The 26,988-nt window shown below is 44.5% G+C and overlaps 1 protein-coding gene across 1 annotated transcript; it reads right to left on the bottom strand.

Moving 5' to 3' along the window:
- Positions 1 to 328: 328 nt before the first annotated feature.
- Positions 329 to 26,331, bottom strand: itga10 (integrin, alpha 10). Its single transcript, XM_036538926.1, has 30 exons — positions 26,153 to 26,331; positions 22,040 to 22,151; positions 20,966 to 21,075; positions 20,316 to 20,404; positions 18,006 to 18,120; positions 17,741 to 17,868; positions 16,583 to 16,731; positions 13,183 to 13,333; positions 10,137 to 10,302; positions 9,590 to 9,663; positions 9,201 to 9,345; positions 8,532 to 8,680; positions 8,132 to 8,275; positions 7,480 to 7,683; positions 7,014 to 7,144; positions 6,485 to 6,651; positions 6,043 to 6,185; positions 5,632 to 5,742; positions 5,376 to 5,461; positions 4,951 to 5,092; positions 4,117 to 4,209; positions 3,954 to 4,030; positions 3,351 to 3,440; positions 3,125 to 3,209; positions 2,842 to 2,955; positions 2,391 to 2,498; positions 1,900 to 2,013; positions 1,393 to 1,488; positions 1,065 to 1,178; positions 329 to 447 (listed from the first exon to the last, which is right to left on the bottom strand). The coding sequence occupies exons 1-30, from the start codon at positions 26,202 to 26,204 to the stop codon at positions 391 to 393; spliced, it is 3,516 nt and encodes a 1,171-aa protein (XP_036394819.1). The 5' UTR covers positions 26,205 to 26,331; the 3' UTR covers positions 329 to 390.
- Between the last annotated feature and the right edge of the window lie 657 nt (positions 26,332 to 26,988).

Raw genomic sequence — 26,988 nt, 5'->3', positions numbered from 1 at the left:
TCTAAGACTTTATTTGGCATGGCTGAATATTAAATAGATGTATTCGTTTTGGTTGTGTTAGTGTGTTCTGTTTCAGAAATTGAGTTTTTCTTAGTGATTCCTGCCGCTACAAATGATGTAATAGTCCGATGGGCGATATTCTCATGGCACAGAATTCCCGTTTTGCTGAACCTCCATGAAAGCCTGACGTGAGGTCGAACAGGTTGTGCTTGATGGGAAGAACAGTGCAGAACATTTTACAGGGCACTGTTTCGTGCTGTTCTTTTTGAGCTGTACTGGTGAGGTTGTGCATTTTGGGGGGGGGGGGGGGGGGGGGGGGACAGGGTACGGGGCATGTGCAGGCTGTAGGTGTGGGGTGGGTAGGAGACACCGGTCACCATGGATACTGTTTCAGTCCTCTGCGTGCTCATCTTCCTCCTTCCTCTGTTTTCTTGTGAAGAACCCCAGCTGGGAGGGAGGACAAAGTGTCACGTTATCAATCCATTGATGCAGAAAGCAAACTCCAGAAGTATCCATCCATCCATCCATACTAGTATGGACAGAGTTACTCCACAATGATGCCAGATGGAGTGGTTGGTTGTGTGAAATAATTTTGTTTGATTTGTGTCCCAACCCCCGTTTCATTTACGTTACATTTACATCTATTAATCTATTCATTCTATCCATTTTTTTCTTTTTATCTAATTTCACCCTCCATTTAAATTTTTTGAGATAGTGTGTTTATTTATGCATACCCTTTGTAATGTCTTTATGAAGACATAATACTACCAAGTGATCCTTGGAACAATAAGTGTCAGTATATACAGTGTCAGTATATGCATCTGTGCTCAGATCTCAGTATACATAGTGTGTGTCTGTCTTTAGGCAGAATGAAATAAGCCCTTTTTAAGTTTCATTTTTTAACTGGCTCAGTTGGTTACAGGCCCATTTCATTACATTACATTCATTTAGCAGACGCTCTCATCCAGAGAGGCTTGCCTTATCCAGAGGCTCTTATCCAGACTCTGCCTCTTATCCAGAGTTCCCTTGCCACTAAACCGCAGTACCACAACACCGCACAGTACCTTCCACAGAATGAAGATGATGAGTGCAAGCAACAGCAGCCCCCCGATGATGCTGCCAATGAGGATCCACAGAGAGATGGGGATGGAGCGGCCCTTCAGCACCTCCAACACCGTCTGCGCTCGGGGAGGAGGAGAGAGACCGTGAGAGCCTCTTACCGAGAGGGACATAAATACCTAACCCTCAACAAGCCCTTTGCATAGCTGTTTACACCTCCGTCCCATCAGGAGGTGAGGCTCAAGAGAGCCTGCACCTCATGTCTACACGATTGCCACAGAAATGTGCACGTATTTGCATGCGTATCCACATGCAAGCAGGCAGCTCTCTCACCTCCCTCCAGATGGCGCTGTTGCCTAGTGTGATCAGGCTGGACTCCTGCACGCCAAGACTGTAGGTGCTCACAATCCTAACTGCTCTGAACTTGGCCTGACAGAGATGGCACAACACAGTTACTCAACACAGGTTATGGTAAACAAGGCTTTATGTTGTACAACACTGATTGGGCCATAATGTATGGGCACCACACCACCGCTGCAACACTGCAGCAGCTTTATTTTGTATTAATATACTGGCAGAAATTTTGTGTTGTATGAGTCACCAGCTCTAAGTACACTTTTGGCGGGGGCCCTAGAAACAACTTTAGAAACTGTATCATCTGTCACTCAATAACAGACTTGGCTGAGTGACTCCCCAAACTAACCATAGTAGCTTAGGAGACAGGCAGAAGCCATTAATAAGGGATCCATCAGCGTAGTTCCAGCCCTTGAACAGAGTCTGTTTCTGCACTTTTTTTGTCCGTAGCTATAAGTGTTGCCCTGTACTCTCCTGTACTCTCACCTGTCTGAAGAAGTTGTCCTGGACCCTCCGAGTAATGCGTATCAGGGCTGCCTCTCCCCGGTGCAGCTGCTGAATGTGACACAGCACCTCCACGCACCATGCCCTGCTGCAGTTCTGCAAGGAGAGACACATCGCACGCATCCCAACTGACGTAACCAGTCGGGAAAGGACTATACCCTGTTTGCAACTGCTGATGAGCAAGGTCTGGTAATTTCAGTCTGGGAAATATTATGAAATATAATACCACCTCTGCATGCCTTCCTGAAATCTGCATCCCTTAGGGCCTTCTGAACTTCTGAAAAGCTATCTAATGGATATCACATTTGTTTGCACAAGCTCTCACTCTCTCTCTCTCCCTCTCCCTCTCTTTCTCATTATACAGAGAGAGTATATGTTTGCGTGTGCATGTTTGGCTCTGGGAATGTTAATTTTGTGACTGTTGACTGTGTATGGGCAGTATTTGCGTCTTTCTCTACTTCTGTTTATCTCACCAGCTGATCCATCTGCTGCATGTCCTCGGGGTGAAGTGGACGCACATCCCTCTGCCTGTCCTTCAGCTGGGGCAGGTCACTCTGCACACTGCAGTTCACTCCTGATGCCTACAGAGCGACACACACAATGCCACATCCCAGTTCACTGGACCGCAACCCATCCGGGCTGATTCACATCCTGCCTGTCAGCACTGCAGCTGTGCCTTCCCAGAGATGCGGGCCCACAAACCATGCCAAGTGTCTGTATGCCCTGGTCTCTTAAGAATTTCTCAACAAATGATAATAAATCAAATCAACTCAAACACCGTCCAGACACAATAGATGTCAAAGGTTTGCTGATTCTTCTCTGCCTGGCATGAACTGGGGCACACTGTGGCAGACACAGCCTCACAGCATACACACACACACACACACACTCACACACGCACACACACACTACAGCAGCACGCACGTTGTGTGAGCTGGCATCGGCGACTAGCATGAAGACTCTGTCTCCGGATGCCACAGCAGGCAGGTGGATCCTCAGCTCCAGGTTGGTAACCGAGTAGCAGCCCAGGTTCTGCAGCTGCAAATACAAACACACAGGCTGGTCATTAATACAGCGACTTCACAACAATCACTCATCTGACCACATGACAGACCCCCTCACAATGCTGGAGCACAGCAAAAGCATTCACTAGTTGTATGTAAGGGACTCTATGAGGGTTGGACACTCAACACAGAGTGGTGAGTACCCTGAAGTTGGTGTGGAACTCAGGCCCGGTTCCTTCAGACGCCGTGCGGGTCGGGTGGACCTCATACCGGTTCAAATTGGAGTCACTAAGGAGGGAAAAAAAGGAAAGATAAGAGGGTAAGAGTGGGAAGAGCAGACAAAGGTAGATATGGAGGGGAAAATACAAAAAAACACAGGCAAGGACTGCAGGTGAGTGGAGGTGACAGAGAGATTGAGCAGTCTCTGACCTGGTGATGAACAGATCAGGCTCGTACTGTACGGCACTGTGCAGCTGAACGGTGTTGTCCTGTAACGTCTCCTCCCTCTCCACGCTGTCACTACAACATGCACAGACAAAACATACACAGATAGACCAGCATGAGTCTTGTGTCTTGTGTTCATGTCCTATTTACATGTGTTGTGTCTGTGCTGTGTGTATGTTGTTCTATAGATGGCATTTCACCTAAGCATAAAATGGAACTATATATAGTATATTAGAGCAGTGTTATTTTTTAAATTACACAATATTTCTGACGTGGGTCAGTAATTTTTGTAGTAACAAAAAGCAACAGTTTTTAATGAGCCACGGAAAGTGGTGGACAAACAGATCTGTGGTTTGACTGAATTTCAGGCCACGATTATGTTGTTTAAGTGAGCTGTATATGTTTTTTGTTGTGTTTAAGTGAATTGTTTCTGCGGGAACATTTTGTTTAAGTGAGTGGTTTGTATGTTGATAGTGCTTCTATGTGAGTTGTATCTATGTGTGATTTTGTCTATGTGTACACTGTATATCTGTGTATATTACATTAATATTACATTCCTGTGTGTGTGGAGAAGGAAGGGTGTGCTACCTGGCAGCTGTGAGCTTCATCTGAACCTTGTTATGAAGGGAGGTGCAACTGAACTCAAACTCCAGCATGAAGTTCACCTGACAAAACAGACATGTCTCACAAGCCCATCCCTTCAGTCAAGAATGAAAACAATATCAAACACTAAGAACAGGGAGTAGCAGACCTTGGATTGGGAGCGGAAGACAGGGTAACTGACGTTACAGGAGTGGCTGTTGGCACCGAGGGCAGTACACTCGATCTTAAACTGGGAGTCTTCCTGCAGAGAGAGAGAAGGAGGGGAGGTCAACTTCCTTCTATTCAAAGAGAGAAGACAAGGCTTCAACAAGCTGACACTGTCATAACGGGTGTGAGCAGCAGTTTTGTGACACCACTATTAGCAGTCGCAAAAGTAAAAGCGCTAACAGCTTTTACAGTCACAGAAATGAGACGAATAACAGATGTTACAGTCATGGCATGGCAAAAGCAGATGGCATGATGGAAGCAGTAGTCATAAGAGTAACAGCATTAAGGTTGTTACAGAACAGCAATAGCTGTTACAGTACCAGCAGTTAAGAATAGTAGTAGCTGTTACAGTAAAAGTAATGAGAGCAGTGGTGGTGTTACATCAACAGCAATCATAGCATAGAAGGCTGCAATATAGCACAAGCAGTGAGAGCAGTAGCAGCTTTTACAATAATTGCAATGATAGCAGCAGCCATTGTTACAGTAACAGTAGTAGGAGAAGTAGCTGTTACAGTAACAGTGGTGAGAGAAGTAGCCACTGTTATAATGACAGCGGTGTCAGCATTACCCACTGTTACAGTAACAGAGATGAGGGCAGTAGCTGTTGTTACAGTAACAGTGGTGAGGGCAGTAGCCGTTGTTACAGTAACAGTGGTGAGGGCAGTAGCCGCTGTTACAGTAGCAGTGGTGAGGGCAGTAGTTGCTGTTACAGTGACAGTGGTGAGGGCAGTAGCCGCTGTTACAGTGACAGCAGTCAGAGCGGTGAGATCAGTACCCGGATGCTGAGGCTGGAGAAGTGCAGGTTGCGGGAGTACTGCAGGGTCAGGCTGGTGTTGTAGGCGTTCTCCAGGCGGTTCTGCAGCTGCACCTCCACTGCCAAACGCCGGCGAGGGCTGCGGATCACGTAGGGATCCTGTCTGTCAGGGTAATGAGCAGCAATGTTATTACAACTGTAGTTCACATAAAACACGGTCAGGCAGTATCCTTCTGTGTGTGTGCATTGCAGAATATGGGAATTACATTCAAATCAGTGGTTCTACCAAGTGGGCCTCAGATGGAATCACAATGGTTAAATGAGTCTGGTCAACTGGACAGTAGGTGAAATGATTATGAGGTCATGGGGGTGTTGTCTTGTGGTGACCATGTTGCTCTGGACATCCACACAAAGAGAATGCAGGAAGTGTTATTTCAGCTGTGCACCTTGTCCCAGAGACGTCCATGCGTGCCTGAAGCACAAGGTCGGTCACACACACGTCATCCTCACCACAGTCCTTAAAGAAAGGGATCTGGAGAGACAGAGATAGTCAGTGAGACTGGGAGAACAGCAATAGTCAACACCAGTCTAACTGACTCTGTTCAATTACGAATCAGGTGCTCACTCTACTAAAGAGCTTAATTATGTGTTCTCGGGACATAATGATTGCGTGTGAATGTATATATTTGAAACTCAACGCACAAACTTCTTGATGGTGGTGGGCCATCCCTCATCCAGCACAGGCCCGCTCTCTGTATCATTGATCTTGAAGCGGAGTGAGAAGCCAATGGGCCTGATGTAGTCTGCTGTGTCCTGCCGGCGAGAGCAAAAATGTCTTACATCCAGTTGCACACACAGTAAAACCTATCATACCTACAATCAATGCTGTATGTTTTCTAGAACTATTAAAGTGTGCACAGTCCGCAAGTTCTAGTTTTACTCAATGAAACAACATCATCTTTTTGTTTTTATCAACTGAATGCAGGCTCAAAGAATACAGAGTACAGAAAAGATGTGTTACCAGAGTGCCATAGTGTTTTCCTGTCATTTCTACAGTGTAGAAACTGCATGTATGTGTGTGTGTGTGTGTGTGTGTGTGGCTTGCCAACTCACAAACACATGGAAGGGCAGAGCGAGGCAGACCAGCTCCCCGACCCGCACTCGTGCCCCGACCAGCGTCTGCCGCTGGGAGTTGTTGTCGAAGAGCGCCCGCGCCGACAGCTTCCTGTCGTCCAGCATGGCCCCCACCTGCAGCTCTGAGCAACACACACAGCAAAGACACGTCACAGAGGTGCGGGGGCAGTGTGTGGCAGACACGTGGGGGTGGGAGAAATTCAGCAAAAGTAATAATGATACAAGAAAATCTGTCAGCTTTCAATTAATCCTGAGTGTGTCAAAGCAATGTCAAAGTTTGACTTTGTACCGTATGACCACATACAGATATTCATGTGACCAACTGCATGGACTCCGTGGTGGGTAAATAAGCAGGATTCAAAGCCACCAATCCACAGGCAGGTGGACACACAGTTAGGACAGGACCTGTGAGGGCCCTTACCGAATTCAGTCCCATGGGCGCCCGGGGAACGGGAGAAGGCCAGGAAGCAGGCAGTGGCATTGAGGCAGGCGGAGTCCCGTGTCCCTCTCTGACAGTTCTTATGGATCACATTGATGGAATGGGGCTGGAAACTCAGGCTGACGTTAATCTGGACAATACTGCGAGAGCTGGCAGAGGGAAGGCCAGATAAGGATGGACACAGAGGAAGAAAGAAAAGAATGGGAAAGGGGCTTGTTATGAGTAAGGCAGAGAGCACAGCAAAATGAAAAAAGTCACCATCTTGTCTTGAAACACTGACAAAACAGACCAATTTTCAAAAACCCATATAAAGGCAAAACACCCACAACAAGGGAGAGGCTACAGTCCAGGAGATTTCTCCAGCTGAGCAATTACTTCGATTATTCTGCTAATTGCTGCCTTAAATTAAGCAATTTAAGGACCATTTGAAGTGAGTTGGAAAATTGGCTAGACTGTAGCTCTCTGGGGTTAGGGCTGAGCTCCAGAGGCCCAGACATGCAAGTGATGGTACCTGAGCAGCACTGCATTGCCGTGTGCCCCCACAGCCAGGTCCAGCAGCTTGTCCCCATCCAGGTCCAGCCGGGCACTCACACTGCGCCCGAAATACTGCAGGCCAGGGGACAGAGCCTGTCCTGAGATACGCTGCAGAGAGAGACAGAAGGGGGTGGGGGTACCAGTAGAGAGGAGACATGGGACAGGGGAAGGAAGGCAAAGAGTCGTGGAATTGTACAAATTGCAAACAAAAACTAGAAGAGGACAAAAAGAAAGAAGAACCATAACAGCCTTTATCTTCATTCAGAGCTTGCACGCAATCTACCAGTTTCTGGTAGAGATATAACAGATGCACACACTGTCCTTTTCCCTTTCAGTGACATTGACACATAGTCACCATTTCAACAAAGAGTAAAGAGCTGAATTGTTGTGGAGTGAATAATCATGATGAATAACCGAACCCAGGCAGACATACTCCAAGGTACCTGTTTGAACTGAGGGATGATGTTGGTCCCCTCTCCGTGGTAGACATACAGTGCCCCCCGGTGACCGTCCTCCAGTGGCGCACCCACCAGCAGGTCGGCGTATCCGTCGTGGTTGAGGTCTGGAGTGGCTGCCATGGCGTAGCCAAACCTAGCATCCTGGGCCTTTCGCTGTGACTGCAGGGTTCCGTTAGCAGTGAAGAGCACCTGAGAGAGGTGGAGAGAGAGGCGGGCAGGTCAGACTGTTTTAGGGGGAGGGTACTTCATTGCCCTTGTCTAGTCAGAATACACAAGTTAATTTGCGGAAGGGCCTGAATAGTGTTGTGCTCACACTCACTGGTCTGTGAGTGTTGTTAGCCTGGCCTGACACTGTTGCTCATTCAACTTGAATGGATACACCACTGTTCTTTCGTGCTGGCAGTTGCTCTGGGTGAGAGCGTCTGCTGAATGAATGTAATGTAATGTAATGTATTTGGCAGGAATTGATTCCCACATCAGCGAATGGACAGTTGAGGGTTTGTCACAAATGCAACACCAATCAAAGGTAAAGGCATTAAATATCCTTCTTCCCTCTTGGACAGTGCACAGATAAACACTCTGGATGTCACTCCCTGTCTTTTCTCCTTCCTCCCCCCTGCCCACCTCCTCTTCTCACCTTGTTCAAAGTGTACATGTAGACCCTCCCAGCCTCCTTGTTGCCAGCCCCGAGGAACATGGGCGCGGCCACCAGCAGAACGTCAGTGATCCCGTCTTGGTCCACGTCCACGCCACACACCTCACTACCGAAATAGGAGCCAATCTGCGAAGGAGAAGCATGGAAATAACATGGTGAAGACACGGCACCACTGTACATATCAGTGCTGATAATGGAATTGGAAAGAAATAAACAGCACAGCACAGCATCAGTCACAGAATGCCACTGTGCTGGAGTTTCCAAAAGACAAGTAACAGAGAAGAGGATGGCACACAATCACTTCTAACCTGATAATTACGGAGAGACTGTGACAGACGGAAAGAGAGACGGGTCTAATTAGAGAAGGAGAGACATACAGTACCTGCTCCCCGTTCAGAGCCTGTGAGATGGTAACGTCTCCATTGGATTTGAGGTCAAACAGGATCACTTTGCCCTTGTGTTTGAACCTTGGCGCTCCAGCGATATAAAGCCTCTTCCCATTCCGTACTACTACTGAGGACACCGTGTAACCTGCAGCACATACACAGTGACTCACTGTCACCTCACCACAGAGTCAACAAAATGCACACAGAAATACTACCATTACAGACACACACACACATACAATCACTACCACAAGAGTTACACGCAACCACACAAACATACAGTGATGCCCCACCATCACAAAGAGTCAACAACACACACACACACACACACACTCCCTACCACAACAGAGGTAACACCACATAAGCACACAATGACTCAGTACCACCACAGAGAATCAACAACAAACACACACATACACATATATAAATATGGATATGCGTGTAATTGCGTGCAATTGTATTGTAACTAAGGTAGGTCTGAGGGATTACAGGGCTGAAGGTATAAAGTGTGTAAGATGATGAGGGACAGTTTAATATTGTACAGGTAAATGTGTTAGGATAGAGAGAGATTTAAAGGCTGTCACACTTAGGGAAACAGTGTCAATATAAAAGTAAGAGTGTAATTTCCCAAGGTGCATTTAACAGTGCAGAGGAGACAGCCATACCTAGGTAAGCAGCATGATTCTTTAGCTCCAGGGGGAATTCCTTCTCAAAAGCCTCTCGTGGGGGCATAATGCGCCCCTGGCTGCTCTCCTTCAGCACCCCTCCTTCCCAGTCATACGCCCCCACCATCCCAAACAGGATACCATCCTAAAACCCAACATACAGTGAGACAGAGGCAGAGAGTAAGGCTGAATGCAGGCATTTGTGCAATTAGACTTAAAACTTTGAATCAAATTCCATGCAGCTCAATTATCCAAAAATGTAGCCAAGAGACCAAACCAGGAAGAAGGACAAAATGTGAGATACTGAAAAAACATCCATGCTGAAAAGGAGACGTGGCACAGGCAGGGAGAGATGGGGCAGGGAGTGTGTGTGTGGAGGCCAGACTCACATCCAAAACATGTGTAGAAAACCCAATCTGTGACATCTCCATCTCGAAGGAGCTCTGATTGTAGCCCAGCGTCCCTGTCATGATGCAGAAACCTCATTTTTAACATCACTCACTTCCGCCTCTGTCCTTATTTCCCTTCCTGCCTCATGTTCATCTTTCTGCTCTGCACAACTCAGGTCAGTTCAATTTGTAACAGCACACCGTGCTAATTCAGAGTTATATTACTACTGAAGGTTTGTGTAGGGTTAAAAGAATTCACAGCATTATTCATGACTCTTAAGCTGTAAAGATGCAGTGCCTTGTGTGTACCAAGTCTGAAGTGGGCATCATATTTCTCAGAAAATGCTGATGTCACATTTACCACCATACCTCCACCCCATCCTTCTTTTTATTCTCTCTTCACTTTACACTGAGCCTCCCTCCCTTCCTCAATCTCTCCTTGTAGAATTAAGATAATGAAATTCTTCCCTCCCTTCCTCCCTCTCCCTCCTCAGAGTTAGCTTGGCACTATTCCTTCCTTCCTTCCTCCCTCCCCTCCTGCCCTCACCCTCCAGGGTGAAGATCCGGTCCCCTAGCGCATCCACAATGTCGTTGAGTGCCGCCTCATCGGTCACATTGAAAAAGTACTTCTCGTCTGGGTCGCTGGCAATGTACTTGATCTCGTTGATGAAGGTCTCTGGATCCTGCTGCCTCCGGATGTAGTGACCCAGAACCTTCAGCAAAAGGGAGAATAGAACAACAACGCCTCCACATAGTTAGAAGGACAGAGTAAGCAGGCCAACAACACCTCCATAAAGGACAAAGACGAAGGCAAAATAAAAACTTTTTCACAACCCACTCGTGGGAGTATAGTGGAAAGAATTCTGTAATGTAAGAAGAGGCCTCTCCCAAGACACCTGAAAAAAATGAACAAGTACAAAGACAGAAGGGACCTCTGTAAATATGTGCTGAAAAGCCACCCAGTCTGGATGAATTTTGGGGGGGAAAAAAAAACAACAAAACTGAAAAAATCTCTACATTGTCAGAGAGAACGAGGTCAATATCCCCTGATATTTAGCAGGACAGGATGAGAGACATTAGAGGCCCAAAACCCACACTATATATAAAGGCAAATTATTGAGAAAAAATAACATCTCATTTCATCTCAATAACATCTCTTTATTCTCACGCTCCTTTTACTGTGGTTGCCAACTAAAAGCAGTGTATCTTTTGTCTTGAGAAACAGAGTGGGAGCCAACATATAATTATGCATATGAAGACACCCTTAAAAACTTCAGAATTTCATTTGACCTGCCAGCTTCCATTTTTGGTGGAGAAAGTGCTTTTGAGGTACCGAAAATAAACAGTAATGTTAACTTTCCTCGCTGGAAAAGGTAGAGCCTCGCTCCCTCGTCTACCTCCACCACCCCCAGGATAGCTGTAAAACTTCTCTGACTTTGCACATTGATGCATAAAACACAAAGCCATCCTCGTCGGACCACGTGATTCCTGCTTTTATTTTTGTGAGGTAGTTTCTTCACTCTCCCTTGAGTGTTATTTTTCTGTCTGTTTCTTAAGGGAGAACGATACTGCTAGTATAAAAAGCAACGAAACATAAAAACATGTCCACATTAAGTTCAAATGACCTTTCAGCACCTCCTCCCACCACTGATCTCTGGCTATGAGACAAAGGTCTATTCTGATGGTTCAGCAACTTCATGTACTGGACACATGTTTGGACACACTTCCTATCCCCTCTGAATCCACCTGAGATTTTCACTGCACCTTTGCCAATTTTTGCATTCAAACAAACAAATACATAGTAACTACCAAAGCCCAAACATCCGCCCCAAGATCTTTTTTTCTAAACATCTCCCTAAAGATTTTAGATGAAGGAAAAAGTAGAGAATTAGAACAAAAAAAAAAAAAAACAAAAAGCTGTAAGTGTAATTGCCAAGGCAAGGAAGAAACATTAAAACAGATAAAATGATTTTGTGTCTTGGATGTTTGGTTTGTACAGGAAGCCTTCCTCACATCCAAGCCCCCTCTTCTCTTCTTTCAAACTGGCATCCCCTTCTCCATGACATCACTTCCTCCAGCCCCACACCACCACCATACCATGCAGGGGGCCTCCTCTGCTGAGGACAGCGAGTCTACCAAAGCCATCCTCCCTCCATCTCTTCTCCTCTCTTCCTCCTCCCCGTCTCTCTCATTCCTCTGGCTCTGGTGGGGCCCGGGGCTCTGGGGTGAGCTCTCTGTTCTGGTTTCGTCATGGTCTCTAGTCCCAAATTTGAGGGAGGGCCACAGGCGGTAGAGCCGTGCATCCCCTTCTGTCCACAGACAGGACAGGGGCCACTGGGGGGGAGCGGTGGAGGACGGGGAGGAGTTTGAAAGGGGCAAGGGGAATACATACATGGGAGGGAAGTTTGGTGGGAGAAGGGGGGTTTATTTGGGATCAATGCAGGTGAATGACACACATTGGAGGGAGCATTGGAGGGTATAAATGAGGGGGATTTGGGGGCCGTCAGTAGCAAGAGCAGTAATCACAAGGTTTGCGAGAGGGAAAGTGAGAGGGAAAGTTGGGTTATTGAACATATTAGAAATGAGGGTGAGGGGCAAGGGGTTCACAAGAGAGTCAGAAAACAAATTTAAGGTGTGTGCAATTGTGTTCTATCCACAGAATAACATACATTATTGATACTGAACTTTGAGGACCTGATTTTTTTTTCTTACTCATATTTATCATTCACATTTTGTCATTCAGCAGAAACTCTCAGCAGACAAAATGGATCAAATGAAGCTGGATATACATACAGCACACAACTGACTGTTCAAACATGCAAGAGACAAGGCATTTCCCTCGCTGGTCAATACACTAACACCAGCTATTGTGGGGGGAGATTACAATGAGCAAAGCAGCGTGGGTAGGGTATGCTGAGGACACACACCAGTTTAAGGGTCACATAATTCTGGTGACCACAAATAACAGGGATGAGCGGGAACAACAATGGGATTGGTGCAGGGGCAGATTTAGGCTTTTTAAAGACTCTTTTTATGTGGGTTTCAACAGGACTGGTTAGCGGCATTCTGCATTTGAAAGTGGTAGTTGAGGCAGGTGTGAAAATGAAAGACTGAGATTTCAGCACATCTCTGGTGGACCTATAACCTGGACCTATAAATCCATCTCACTGAACTTTCACAAAACATAGCATAACCTGATGTAACAGAAACACACGTGAAAAAAAAAATCTTGGACATGAAAGACATATTGAGAAAATGAACAAAAGAATGAAAACTAGAAATTTACAGTGAAAGGGATGATGAAGGTTTTTTTATCAGTTTTACAATGTTGTCATTTTGGATGAGGAGTTGTGTGTTAGTGTTGTAGATTTGTGCACTGTTGTGCACCTGAGATGTTGCATGTCATTGGGACAATCATGTGCTGTTGTATATGTAGGGTGTTTTATATCAGTGTTGTACACTAGTTTGCCGCTTTGTGACTGGGTTATTGTGTATTACTGGTGTACAGTTGTGTGCTGTTGTGTAGTAGGAGAGTTGTGTGTGAATGGTGTAGGCCTGTGTCCTGTGGTGTAGGAGGAGCAGTGCACACTCACAGCGATGGCATATCGGGTGATGTTGCGTTTCTCGCACTCAGCTAGCGCGTCCGGAAGCTCCTCCCCGTCATGTGACTCTCCGTCCGTCACCACGATCATGACCTTGGTGGCCCCCTCCCTCGCACCCCTCTCAGGACTGAACGCCTCTGTGCTGGAGACGGAGAGACAAAAAGAGAGAGAGAGAGAAGTCAAAGTAGTAGAGTTCAGGGACACGCATTCTTGCCTTCAATACCTCACTTTCATTAGACTGAGTCTGGTCACATCTTAGCGTGGCCGGCTCAAAAATGTGTGTTTCCTTTACCTACATTGAAGCATGGCTTAAAGCAAGCCCGTTCAGGTACAGCTTTCTAAGGCAGACTTTTGGGCTACAGAGCATGAAGATACAGATCATCATCTCCTGCAATTTCGTCCTTATCTATCCATTTAAAGTCAAACAGCTATTAATGGACAGCCAGTACAGTATATGCTGTAGCTAAATAGGTAACAAATGAAGCAAACATGGTTTTTGCCTTTTACCAAAGCAAAGCAAAAACCTTTTGTTTCCATCCACTGTACCATAAAATGACATGACTATATAGCTATAATACCACTAATTCCCCAGAAAGATACAGTAGCCAGAGATAAAGAGAAGGAAATGGGGGTCATACAAGCAGAGACAGAGGGGGATAAACAGGCTAAGACACACAGAGAGACAGGACAGTCAGACACACAGACACAAGGGTGAAATGCGGTCAGACATGGGGTGACACAGGGCTAAACACAGAGACACATGGGAGAAACAGAGGAAGACACAGGGGAGAGATAGGGTCTGTCAGTCTGTCGGACCGAGACACAGGGGAGAAATAGGGTCAGACACACAGGGGGAGAGCCAGAATCAGGCACAGAAACACAAGGGTAAAACAGAGTCAGACACACAGGGGAGAAATAGGTTCAGACAGACACAGACATAGGAGAGAAGCAGAGTCTCAGAGACTCAGCAAAGGAAAGGGCTTAGAAACACAGAGACACAGAGAGAATACTCAGAGACACAGAAAACAGAGCCACATATAGACAGTGAGTGAGTGGTGGTCACAAAAGGGATACAGCACAGAGACAGACCCAGAGACCTAGAGCCACATACATATGCAGCTCATAAACTTGATTGTTGTATAAGTAGCATGCAGGTGTGTGTGAAAATCTAAACTTCCCTTCTCACAATGTCTGTCACAGATAGATACACACACACATACTGAGACATGCAAACCCCAAAGACCCACAAATGGCACATACACAGCCCCACCCTGTTGTCAGACTGTAACCTGCTTTCAAATGAGTCGGTCTGAAAGTTGAGTAGCAGAGTCAAGTCAGTCAGCTCCATCATTTTCAGGCGACTTTCCAGCTACGGGCTAAATATAACACTGCGGTTTCCCGCAAGAAACTCGGATTTAAAAACAAGCATTTCCTCATCCAGTCTGCTAATTACACATGCAGCCGGCGGAGACAGGGGGTGAGGGGAGAAAAAGGGGGAAAAGGGGGGTTAAGACTGGGAGGGAAGGGGGTAGGGGAAGGGGGCAAAAGGACATAATGTAAAAATGAGAAAGGAGGAAGGAAGAGGAGAAAGGAAAGAAGATGGCTGGAGACACAGAGGGGAGAAGGTAAAGATAGGTTTGATTTAGTGAAAGCGCAGTCAGATAGAGTGAAGACCTGAAAGTTTAAGCAACGGTGGTGAGAAGGAAGGGTTCGAAACAAAAATCAATTTGGGGATTAACTGGGAAAGTAAAGAAAGAAAGGGGGGCTAAGGAGGTATGGCTTGCTGTGAATTTGAGAGGCATGGGGGGTGAGGTGAATAAATAAGAGCGGGGCAGGAGAGAGTGCGATAGAGGGAAAGTAAGCAGAGCTAATTGTGAGGGCTGGGTTTATTTATGCTTGTTTTTATGGAGTTGAAGTAAAGGGGCGATGTGGTAAAGTAAGGGGGCTAATGACAGGTAATGAAGTTTTACAGGGCTGTTCTCACACATTGATTCCAGGCAGAAGAAAGTGAAGAAGAAAGTGTTCCTTATCATTCACTGATACATTCACACAACACACCGCATACAGGACCAGAGACTCGGGTTCTGAACCATGCGTGTGAATGTGTGTGCATGTATGTGTGTTTGAGTGTGCCTGTGTGACGGGGTTTGTGTGTGAATGTGAGTGTCTCTGTGTTTGTGCTTGAGTGAGTGAGAGTGTGAATGAGTGCGTGTGAGACAGTATTTGTGTGTGTGTGTGTGTGTGTGTGTGTGTGTGTGTATGTGTATTTGAGTGAGTCTGTGTGTGTACATGTATATGTGTGTGAGTGAGTGTTTGTACAGCTGTAGGAGTGGAAGCTGCCCTCAGCAGCACCACTGACCACACCTGCAGCACTGCTGAAACAGCTCCTTCTAGGCATCAAAGTACCGCTAATATCAATGTTATTGTAACCCTTTCTCCTTCCTTCCTTAAACCAAAACTATTATCGTTTCATCTAATGGTGTTTCTCTGTCTCTTTGTCAGTGGAGGTAATAGAGAGAGAAGAGGAGAGACATGGGAAACCAGAAGAATGAACAACACCAAGTGGACAGAAAAAAACTGGAAAACACAAAGACATGGTAATGATGCCATGGGAAAGGTAAACTGCATGGTTTTACATCAGTAATTAAAGTAATTTAGAATAATAATTAGTATAGTAACAATAAGGTAATTTAGAAAGAGTTCCATATCTATTCACAAACTATCTCTCCCAAGTGGCATTTTAAACTGTGTGGTAAAACAGGGCTCATATAATCACCCCAATTTCTGGGATAATTTTCAGGGTGTATTTTAACAGCGAGAAAAGTCCTTCGGCACCTTCGGCACGTGGCATTTGTATGATTTTAATAAAAGTGGAATTAAGTAAAAGAGAAATCGCATGTGAAAAATGTAATTTTAAGTATCGTGTATCCAGCCTACACACCTTTAAAAACATAAATGAAATGATTTTGTCACATACGTCAGGGATTAAATATCATGCCATGACCTCTTACTGTGTCCCACAAGTTTAACTTATACACTGAGGTACTGTTCCACTCCTGATCCCATTTGCAGAGACAGCAAATTCAAAGAAATCCAACAATTTCTTGTTGCACCACTCTGATGTTCCTTACATTGTGAGTCTGTTTTCTCTTTCTTATGGAAGAAATGATACACCATCTCATACATGGTTCGGCTGTTTAAATGATAGAGGTTGGAAAACTGAACATGTGGCCTGTAGTACAGTCTGGCGCTTGCGCCTCTACAATCCTCACTGTGACATCAGTGATTCTGTGAAGTCTATGAAAGAAGTGAACAACTGGAGACAGACAGAGGGAGAGGGAGAAAGAGAGAGAGAGAGAAAGAGAGAATGAGCTGAATGAGCAACACTGACCAGCCCATGTGGATGGCATATGCTGTGCGTGTCTCTCGCCCCTCCTGTCGGCTGATGTTCTTGGCAGCTTCGACCACTTCCTCTGTTGTCTGATAGTCCCTCAGAGACCACTCATGCACTGACACCTCTCCATACTGTAGTACCCCCACCTACACAGCACACAGCCACAATCAGAGTTACACACTATACAATGATTCATGCAGCTATACAAATCAACACAACTACACATTTACACATCCTTCTAAACAACCACACCGGGTTCTACAAATCTACACTGAAAATTAGAAAAGGAACATATCAATGTACATTACGTTATTCACAACCTTACACCTCATAGACAGACGTAACACACAATCACACAATAGCACTCTGATAAGCACAACTACACCTTAATGTGCTCAATTACACACTGATATGAACAACCAACTTTAGATTTCCAAAATTACGTAATGTGACATCATGCATAATTACAGACTGATATACATACTTGTTTACACAACAACACAATAACACCAAACAACACCTTTTTTAGTTGTACACATTATACACTGCTCAAGTAAACAAGATTAAACATTTAAATTTGGTGTGTTTAACCCATCATTGCCTGTGTGCACCCTGCTTTTTTCTGTCCCTGAGCAGAGCAGAGGGTTAACTACCAGCTCCTTGCCCTCCATTCCTACTAAAATGGATCTTTCTGGGAAATTTAGAATCTGTCCAAAAACCAGAGGAATTTCCTCCTTGCCTCGCCTCCTGTACTCCACTCCTTACCCCCTCTTCCCCCGTCTCTTACCACACTGAACTTCAACCTTGATTCATGTCCCAACTCATTAATATTGTCATTCATTTTAACATTATTTCCATGACTACTGCTGTTCAACAGCGCAGTTTTGGCTGCGGAGCTTGGTTAGTGTTACATGAAACGCACAAACATGCACAAGAGCCATCATTGAAATGACATCTAATCTCCAGGTTTCTGTGACTAAAATAATTTTTTGCACAGACAAACAGACACAAACATGACAGCAAATCATGACGAAACATGGACACACACACACACACAAAGTCATACAGAAACACAGACATAAATACACAGACACTTGCAGACATACACACACGCATTTACACACACATACACACACACACACACGCCGTACTTACCTGCATTTGCTCAGGACTGATGTGGAACTTGCTGAGGATGTTGCTGAGGAAGTTTTGCACCTCATACCAAGGGTAGATACTGTTAGAACCATCCAGCACAATCACTATGTCCATGAAGGTAGAGCACCCTAGTACACACAGACACACACAGACACAGGACTAGATTACATTCAACAAAGGCATGCGGAAGTTGTGTGTTATAGTACTTGGTGCTTTGGATTGACTTGTATGGAGCAGTGTTGATGTGTAACCAGACTTGCCATACTTTGCGCTGTCGGTGCAATGGTCTCTCGAGGCTCAAAGTTGTCACTGACGGAGGTGCAGATGCCCGTGCTGAACACTGAGGTCCCACACTCCTGTGACCACAGTGGGGCACATGCCTGGGGGGGGAGGCAGAAAAGGGGGGCATTGCTACTGCTACTAGGCAATACTGGAGCTGGCCATACCAATAAACATCACTGATGTAAAGTGAACCCAGGCAAGGGGAGAGGGAGAGGGAGAGAGTGAGGGCAGAGGAAGGGGAGAGGGAGGAAGGGGGGGGGGGGTAGAGAGGGGAGGTAATGGAAAAAGATATAATGGGGGGTGGGAAGACAGAGAGTTGACAATTGTTGACAAATGCTGGCAACTGACATAAATGCTTTTGCAGGGCTGGAAGAGCCCATGCCAGTGCAGCAATTTAAACTGAACTGAAATGAAATGAGGGGAAAAAAAAACACATAAAAATATTTACATCTTCAAAGCGTGCTATTTATTTGAGTTCTAAACCAAAGGGAAGAACAGAAGGGGGGGGGGGGTAGAGTTAAGCATACCAACAGATGAAAGAGAGACAAAAATTCATACACGCAGAGACAAAAGCAAGGGGGGTGGGGACAGACAGGGAGAGAGACAGAAAAAGTCCCTGGTTTTGCACGCCCTGTCATTACCATGGGCCGGAGCACCGATCCGACACACAGGCGGAGACAAAGAGAGATGGAGAGAAAGGGACGAGCGGGACCGGAGGAGAGGAGGGAGAGAGGTGCCCTGGCTTTTGCGAGGCCTGTCATTACAAAGGGCCAGAGCTGCATTCCGATCCCCTTATAGCCCTGACCACAAGGGAGAGTCGCGCGCGCACACACACACACACTCAGAGGGACGACTCCCACAACCGCGCGGGGCCGAGCCTTCGGGCCCGGCCAGCGGTGAACTGCACATGACTCGGCACCCCCAGGAGGAGGCTGCCTGCTGGCACGGCCACCTAGCAATTCCGCAAAACCATTCAGGAACGGGTGCGCTTTCACAAAACCCGGAGCGATCTGGCCGAAAGCATTCTCCGCCTTGCCGAGGGGGGACGCTTTCACTCCCACAGCCTGGGACGGAGCGAGAGGTGCGACGCTCTGAGACGTGATGGGAGCCATGAGCATTTTAATTGCATGGGGCGATTGCTATTTCTGACAAGACTGAGACAGAGACCACAGCACAGGCTGTCTTACCAGCCTGGACGGGCGTTGACTCTGAGTCAACACCCATTCATTCCTTCACACATTTGCCATCTCCTCCATCTCTCTTGTCATTTTCCTCTTTGGGGTATGCACATATTCACCCTGTTTACAGCAGTGGCCTGGGGTTTATGTGTGAGTGAGTACATGTGCGGGGGTGGGGGTGCTGGGTGAAAGGATGTTGAGTAAAAGTGAACCATGTAAAAGTGGAAGAGGATGTGGGAATGAGGCAGAATAGTTATCTTCACACAGACCAACAAAAAAAGAAAATGACAAATAATTTTCCTCTTTTGGGTATGCACCTATTCTGCATCATTCTCACTTCCTCTTCTACTTTTACATGGCTCACTCGACTCAGCTTTCTTTCACCCCCCCACAAAAACACACACGTACACACACACACACACACACACACACACACACACACAAACCCCAGGCCACTGCAGCAAACAGGGTGAATTCCCTAAAGGAGCGTGGTGAGGGAGGTGACCATAGACTGGGAATTTCTGCACCACACAGATTCAGGTTGAGACAAACAAAACTGGGTTTGAATCATTCGGTTGTCAGGAACTTAGTAGGCTACAACCGCCGACCCCATCCGCACATATCATTACCACGTCAAGCACATTTTTAAAAAGCAATGCATCATTATAATTTATCACTGACATCCTTACAATTGATCCAAAGGTGCTGTTATTGAACGGTGAGGGTTCCAAGGATCCTCAACAACGCGCTATCAATAGTGCAATTAAGATGCCACGTTTACCATCATTACCGCTGTGTGAGTACAGATTTTACCATACTACAGTGCCTGAAAATATATGCTGTTATAATGGCTTCCTAATCCCTTCTCTAAGACAGACACCAAAGTCCTACACTGGTCTAGTATGTCTAGTATATACTGGTCTAGTATTAAATGGATCAGTATGACTCTCTGAGACTGTAGTGACGGCATGGCGCGTGTAACAGTACAGCACTGAGGCTGCAGTGAACAGATCAGTAATGCTCTCTGAGACGGTTGTGAGGGCATGTTGTGTGCATCAGTGTGACTCTGTAAAAGTGCAGCAAAGGCGCGGTTCTGTCCCCCGTCTCAGTCTCACCAGAAAGCCGTCGGGTGTGTCCGGGCTCAGGGTCATCCCCAGATGGGAGTTCTTCAGCTGCCGGGAAACGTTCTGAAGGGCAGTTTCTCCTGGGCAGCAAGGAAACACATTGGCAGGGTTAGAAAGTGCTCCTCATCCGCTTCCGTTACATTGCAACCAAAACAAGTGCCTTACCGCCACAGCTCCCCCCCCCCCCCTCCAATTTAAAACACTACTCTGCAACCTAACTTGACAGTTAACAACAATTAACAATCAGGCTGCCATAACAAGTGTGAATAGAATGGAATGAAACGATGGTGATGACATTACAGAGGTGCAAACTTAACATTTTAGCTTTGCAGTATATTCATTTGCAGTCTTGATTCTTTTGCATTGGGGCTTTGCTAAGTGAAATGTTGTTGAACCAAATTAATATTGAATATACCTTGATTAAAGCCACATCCATATTTTGGTCGCAAATGTTTTAAAATTTTCAGTACTCTACCAAGAGAAGTGTGTGATTCAAGGACACAGGACACTATGGCTATTGTAGCTAGCTGCACATCAGACACCCTGCTCCAAAAGAAATAAGATCGTCACTTTGTCGGAAAGGTGCAGGTCCTTTCAGAAGAACCATTTCCTCTTCATCAAGGAAGCTTTCTCTCGCTCACCCAGGTTTACACTGGTGCAGTTGGACTCAGCCTCCTTTCCCACAGTGCACTTGTAGATGTCTCCTTTCCTGTTACTGGGAGGCCCGTCCCAGGGAGCTCCAACCAGCATCCTAGATCAGGGACACGCACCATATTTACACGTTGGGTGACCATCACTGCAATAATCAGCACACCTTGAGTGAACATATGTGTACTTGAGTGTACATATTCCAGCTGCCAAGAGGCTGCCAAGGAGAGCTGTCTTACTGAACTACTGAACAGGAGAATAGGAAAAGCCCCATATTTCTCACCACCTGGCTGGAACACCCATCCATATTCCACAGGGTACTGAGGGCCATTTCTTCAGCCTCATATACGTCTCTAGATTTATTCAGCAATCTGCCTAGATATATTCACTTACAGTTCTAGCATTCACTTGTTTCCGCTTCACTGCTTGCGTTGCTTTTTTATTCTAATTTTCTAACTGGCCTTCATTGATTGCTTGAACATTACCCGTACCCCTCATGTTCTGATATTGCCACCTTCAAAATGTGAATCCATTATTTGGAATTATTTTTATAAAAATCAGTTAGATTAAAATAAGACCCTACATTCATTCACAAATCAATCAGTTGAATATGAGATGGTATCGGACCCTATTTCCTCCAATTATAAATTGCTGTAATCAATATTTAAAGAAACTAGCATGGTCACTGCCATTTTCACAGCTACAGGAGTATTTTAATAGGATTGCATGTCTGTTAAGGTGACTTATTCACTAATGGCACTAGGTGCAGTGTCAAACAATAACATTATTATTAGCATTAGTTTGATCACTCCACCTATTGCCTCTCACTTTCACTCTTAGAAGTATAATCTAAGAAGATAAATCTAATAATATAAATTCTTGCAGGATTATTGCAACCAATAACAATGAATTCCCACCACTATGAATGAATGATTATTAACACAGGCAGCTCATCACCTAATGCCACCTCTGGTCTAGCACAATAAAGAAACAGAAATAATAACCTCCTTCTCATCGCTGTGTATGTGGTTGCATCACTTTGACGGTGAGGATGTGGGATAACTCACAATTTCTCCCCTTCGACCTCATGTTGCAGTACTGAGAAGCCAAACAAGGCGTCTTTGGGTCCAGTGAAAATAAGGGGCCTTTTCACATCGATATTGAAGCACTGACACAACCCTGAAAGCAGAGGTAGAGGGAGAGAGGGCCCCATTCAGGTTCTCCAAACAGACACACAATGTGATAATTTCCACCCAATTTCACAGCTAAACTCAGAATGCATAATTCCACATTATAAAACACACAAACACGCTCAGACTTTGGCAAATGGTTATCGCAGTCCTTACCGCCAAGCCCAACATTTTGGAAACGTGATATACGCGGAATTCGTTCACTGCACTGATAGAAAGGTAAGTGGAGTCGGAATGGGGTAAGGAGAGGGGGAAAGTTAAAAAAGAACAAGGGCAGGGATAGGCAAGAGCAAAGGAGAGGGGAGAGGGACGAGGGGAGAGAGGGAGGGAGAAAGGGAGGGAAGGGTGTAGGCTGTAATAACTGTGAATACAGTGGTGCCCTGTTTGAGCACACAAACCTGCCGTTTATACACAGAGAGAGATAGACTGAGTGAGCTTGAAGGAATGATGCCTCATTTGTGTGGTGCTAAAACTACTAAGCAAGTACATACACCTTAATTGTCAGAATAATATTTATTACTATAATTATGGTTTTCATAATCTCATTAATGTCATAATGACTGCGTGAAACAATAACACTAAATGCCATAGCACTAAAGGCTTTATGACTCGAGACACTTGATTAAAATCATCTGAGTGTTTGAGTTAAATGCTCCTAAAAGCTATGCCTTGTTGTGGAGGGTTGCTGTGCCCATGACCACCACCGGCACGGCACATTCTGCGGAAACATGTGGGAGCTAGCAGTGGCAGATGCTAGTGATGTCACTGCATTCAAAGATTTTACTGTCTATTTTAATCACTTGCTTCTTCTTCTGTTTTATTAGTTAGATAGCCAGTCCACAAGCTAGGCAGTTACTTTGTTACACACCTAACTAATAGTCAAACGTATTACCAATATTATATATCAACTGAAACAGGATTTTACAATTAGGTTATTGTTCATTTTAACTGTCAGTGCTGTTGAGAAATTCTGGCCTCAATCCCCAAAAGTCTAACTCATTTCATCTGGCTACAATGGATAGTTTGATATTGCACTAACTTGCTACAAGTTAGGAACACCTCAAAACATGTTTCCATAAACCATCCCAAAGGTGACCAAAACCAAGATGACCATCATCATTACAGCATGTCCACAAATGTATGTGTAAAAGTATACAAACTTTAAACTAAATGAAGGTATAAAAATGTCATTGTGAGGCAAGTAGACTTCACTCAATATGTTTCAGACTAAACAGGTTTCTGTCATGAAAGAAGAATTCCATGGCTTGTGCATGACATCTAGTCAGGCATGTACATGAAATGTGTTCTTGGCAAAGAAAACATACATATGATACAGATGTTCTTTGCTTCTGTTCTTTAAAAGGAAAAATATACAAAATTACTTTGTTTGCTGTTTATGATTCCATTACCATAAAGAAACATTAGGTAAACTTTGTAAGGGATGTTTGATCATAATTTGAATGAATAAACTGTCCATTCAGTATATAGACTTCAACATGATCACTGCATTAGGATTGCTGAAACACTAACATTAAGATTTAGGATTTTCAGACTTAAGTTTGCTTAAGACTGGCCAACTTGTGACTTGACCCGAGCATCCTTACTTGGGACTTAACTCAGAGCTTATAAGTTGGGACCTAAGACATTCTTGTGAGTTGTGTCCTTTTTCATTTATTTGGCACATGCCCTTGACTAGGGTAAAGCATCTTTAAAGATATAAGTTTGAGTGGTACATAGAGAAGTAGGACTAGCAGGCCCAGCAGCAGTGCCCCGTTGCCTTCCACCAACTGCCTCTGCTGTCATTCTGCCCTTAGATCTATGAGTGTCACAGTTGGGCAACTTTTGCTTGTTTTCTCAGCAGTTTTGTCAGCATTAAAAGGTTCTTAAATGTCTCTTAAAACACAGTTCCTACATGGTGTCAACCCCAGGAACCTGAACTAGAACTTGACTTTTCATGTTGGAGTTGGATTTTTAAAAAAAAAAAATTTATTCGTGACTGTAAATCTATTTAGCGCTTTACCAGAGTTGGTATGAGAGCGGGGGATTCCAAACGAGTGAAGAGATTCATCCTGATGAGTTTTCTCTGTTTCTCTCACTGTCTCCTCTCTCTCCCACCTCCACTTCCCTCTTTCCCTGTCTTTTTGGGCTTTGTGTCTTTTCTATACGCCTTGGCACTTTGTTTAAGTGGTCTATAAGTTACTAAATGTTTGTGTTCTATACGTTTTTCCACTGGCTTGGCTTTTTTGTCTTTTCTGAACTCTGTTTTTTCCCACACTTGTCTCTAGCCTGTTTTACAGCTTGTCCCACCCCCGTCTTGTTTTAATGCTCAGTAGATTTTATTGGCTCCACCACAGTCAATGAGACCAGCGCTTGTCATGACAACTGTCAACATTTATACAGTTCAGTGATAGTTGGGATATAAAACTAATTTAAAATTTCTAAGTTCTTTCCCCAGCACAGAATATGGATGTCTCAATGCACCCAGAGCTCAGTCTTTATGACAAATGCACTCCGCTTTGACCAAAGCTTTTCAAACTAGTACATTTTTGTACAATGGAGAGCAGTACCATAATGGTGTAACATATATGTCTCCTTTAATGTCTCTTTCCCTCTCTCACACAGTCTGATCGAATACAGCGTCCCATGAATGTGTCTATCCTAACCCTTTTTAAAAATTTCACTTTTAATTAAATTACAAGGCTTTCCTCCCACTTGCTGTCCCTTCATCATGTTTTGGACGTTTATTAGTCTCTCTCTAGGGGGGTGGGGGTGGATGGAGAGAGAGAGAGAGAGAGACAGAGGGAGAGGGAGAGGGAGAAATCCCCTGCCTCTCCATCCACACACCTGTGTTATGCATTTCAGTAAAGCATAGCAGAGTTTCAGAGCCTCGAGCCAGAAGGCTGGTCATAACATTCAGAGGTCTGTGAAAGCCATCACCCCCCAAAACACACTAACACCTACACACTTCTGCAACCAGAAAACACACAGATGTGCACACACAACAACTACATGCATGCCCATACATTTCTTAGTGTGGGTGATACATTACATCTTGGTTAAATGACTACTGCAAAGAAGGGAGAACATAAGACAAATAACAGCTGCTTCTGGTGACTTGTACTTTGGCCCATAGCTAGTAAGGCTTGTAATGCCTTAAACTGCAATGCCATTGAAGTCAGATTTACATATTCTGTACTATGATACCTCTGTGTAGTAGATCTTGATTCTTATATCTTTCAATCAGCCAGCCTAGCCAAGATGTAGGTCCAGCTTTCTATAAATAATAATTAAATAACGGAACAATGTCTCTTTTTTGGTTCTACAAAAGCGCTTTCTCTATTTTCTCACCATGAAAACAGGCCAGTCAGTCTGTTCTGGTAGAAATAACATTGCTAAACTTAGAGGAAAGAGATGCAAAAGTGCACTCAAAGTTTGCACCATTGAGAACCAAAAGCAGTTCTCACGGAAATACCACATTAAGTCACATAAAAAGGTGAACTGTGAAATAAAAACATATGATAACATAACTGCTGATTTTACATGATAAGACAGCTAAACTTGGTAAGGTGTAGCCTCAAACTGAAATAAAGCCTTACAGGTAATACCTCCAAAGAAAATGTAAACACACAATGAAAATAACATGAACAGTGATGAAAAGGTCTATGGGCTAGAAACCATACAATAGTGGATACAGAAAATTAGGAAACAGCTGCGCAAGTAAGAGGCCGTTAGACTGCCAATGATGATGGTTTGGAAGACCATAATTGGTACGGGACATCTTATACAGTAACACGTGTTTTCCACAAGATTATTATTATTATTATATATCCAGTTACAGTTATCATTCCAGTTACCATGCCCCGCATTCGCATCATGATCTAAATGTACAATTTTACAATACACTGGTTTATAAGAGATTCACAAACAGGCACATGAACATTCAGAGACTTAAATACGTACGCGGTAAGTCTAACGGACTCACTAACTTACCTTTCAGAAGCACCATGGACTTCAAGAGAAACAGGAATCCGCGTAACTCCATGTATACGAAGGGTTTTCTCTTTCTTGCTCACAATTTTTTACTTGTCTAATTCCCACGGGATCCGTTTAAATGCAGTACTTTCGGCATAACACACGCAAGCACACACGCTTTTTACTTGTCTAATTCCCTTGGGCACTATTTAAATGCACTTCCAGTGGCATAACTCACTCGCGCACACTCCAGCTATACAGTTGCTAGTATAAAGAATTAACCTCTCCGCCTCACATCCTCATAAAAAAAATTACTCAGTGTTATACACAATTATGGTACGTGAGTGTAACAGATACAAGATTTAACTGTTACTCTGTTCCGTTAAATCTGAACGATTCAGTTTAATCTAAACAGTAGCCGAGAGAGAGAAAGTAAATATAAAGTTTAATGTAGTGTACACCTAATATTAATGATCAGGTTAGTAGCATTAACGTGCTTTTACATTTACCGCTATTTAAATAATACCAATTAATTCAAATTATTATTTTTATAAAGTCAATACTTAATACGTTAATTAGCACAACCAAAAAAACTTTGATCTTACCTGCTTACCATGCATACCTATACAAATTTGACCTTGTTTACAATCCAAATTCCAGGTGTGCATTCCACTTGAAATACCAACGCGATGCCTACACCTGCTTCGGTTAACGGAAACTTGATTACTTGCCTGTAGCTTCACTGTTACATCTACTCTGTTGTTGTTTTTACGAAGCCCGTTACGCAATTGCTGCTCTACAAAGAAAATTAATACATATGAATTCCCTAAATATATACTATCACCAAGGCTATA

This window comes from Megalops cyprinoides, chromosome 10 (assembly GCF_013368585.1).
Source record: "Megalops cyprinoides isolate fMegCyp1 chromosome 10, fMegCyp1.pri, whole genome shotgun sequence".
NCBI lineage: Eukaryota > Metazoa > Chordata > Actinopteri > Elopiformes > Megalopidae > Megalops > Megalops cyprinoides.
This window is presented reverse-complemented; position numbering and strand designations above follow the sequence as displayed.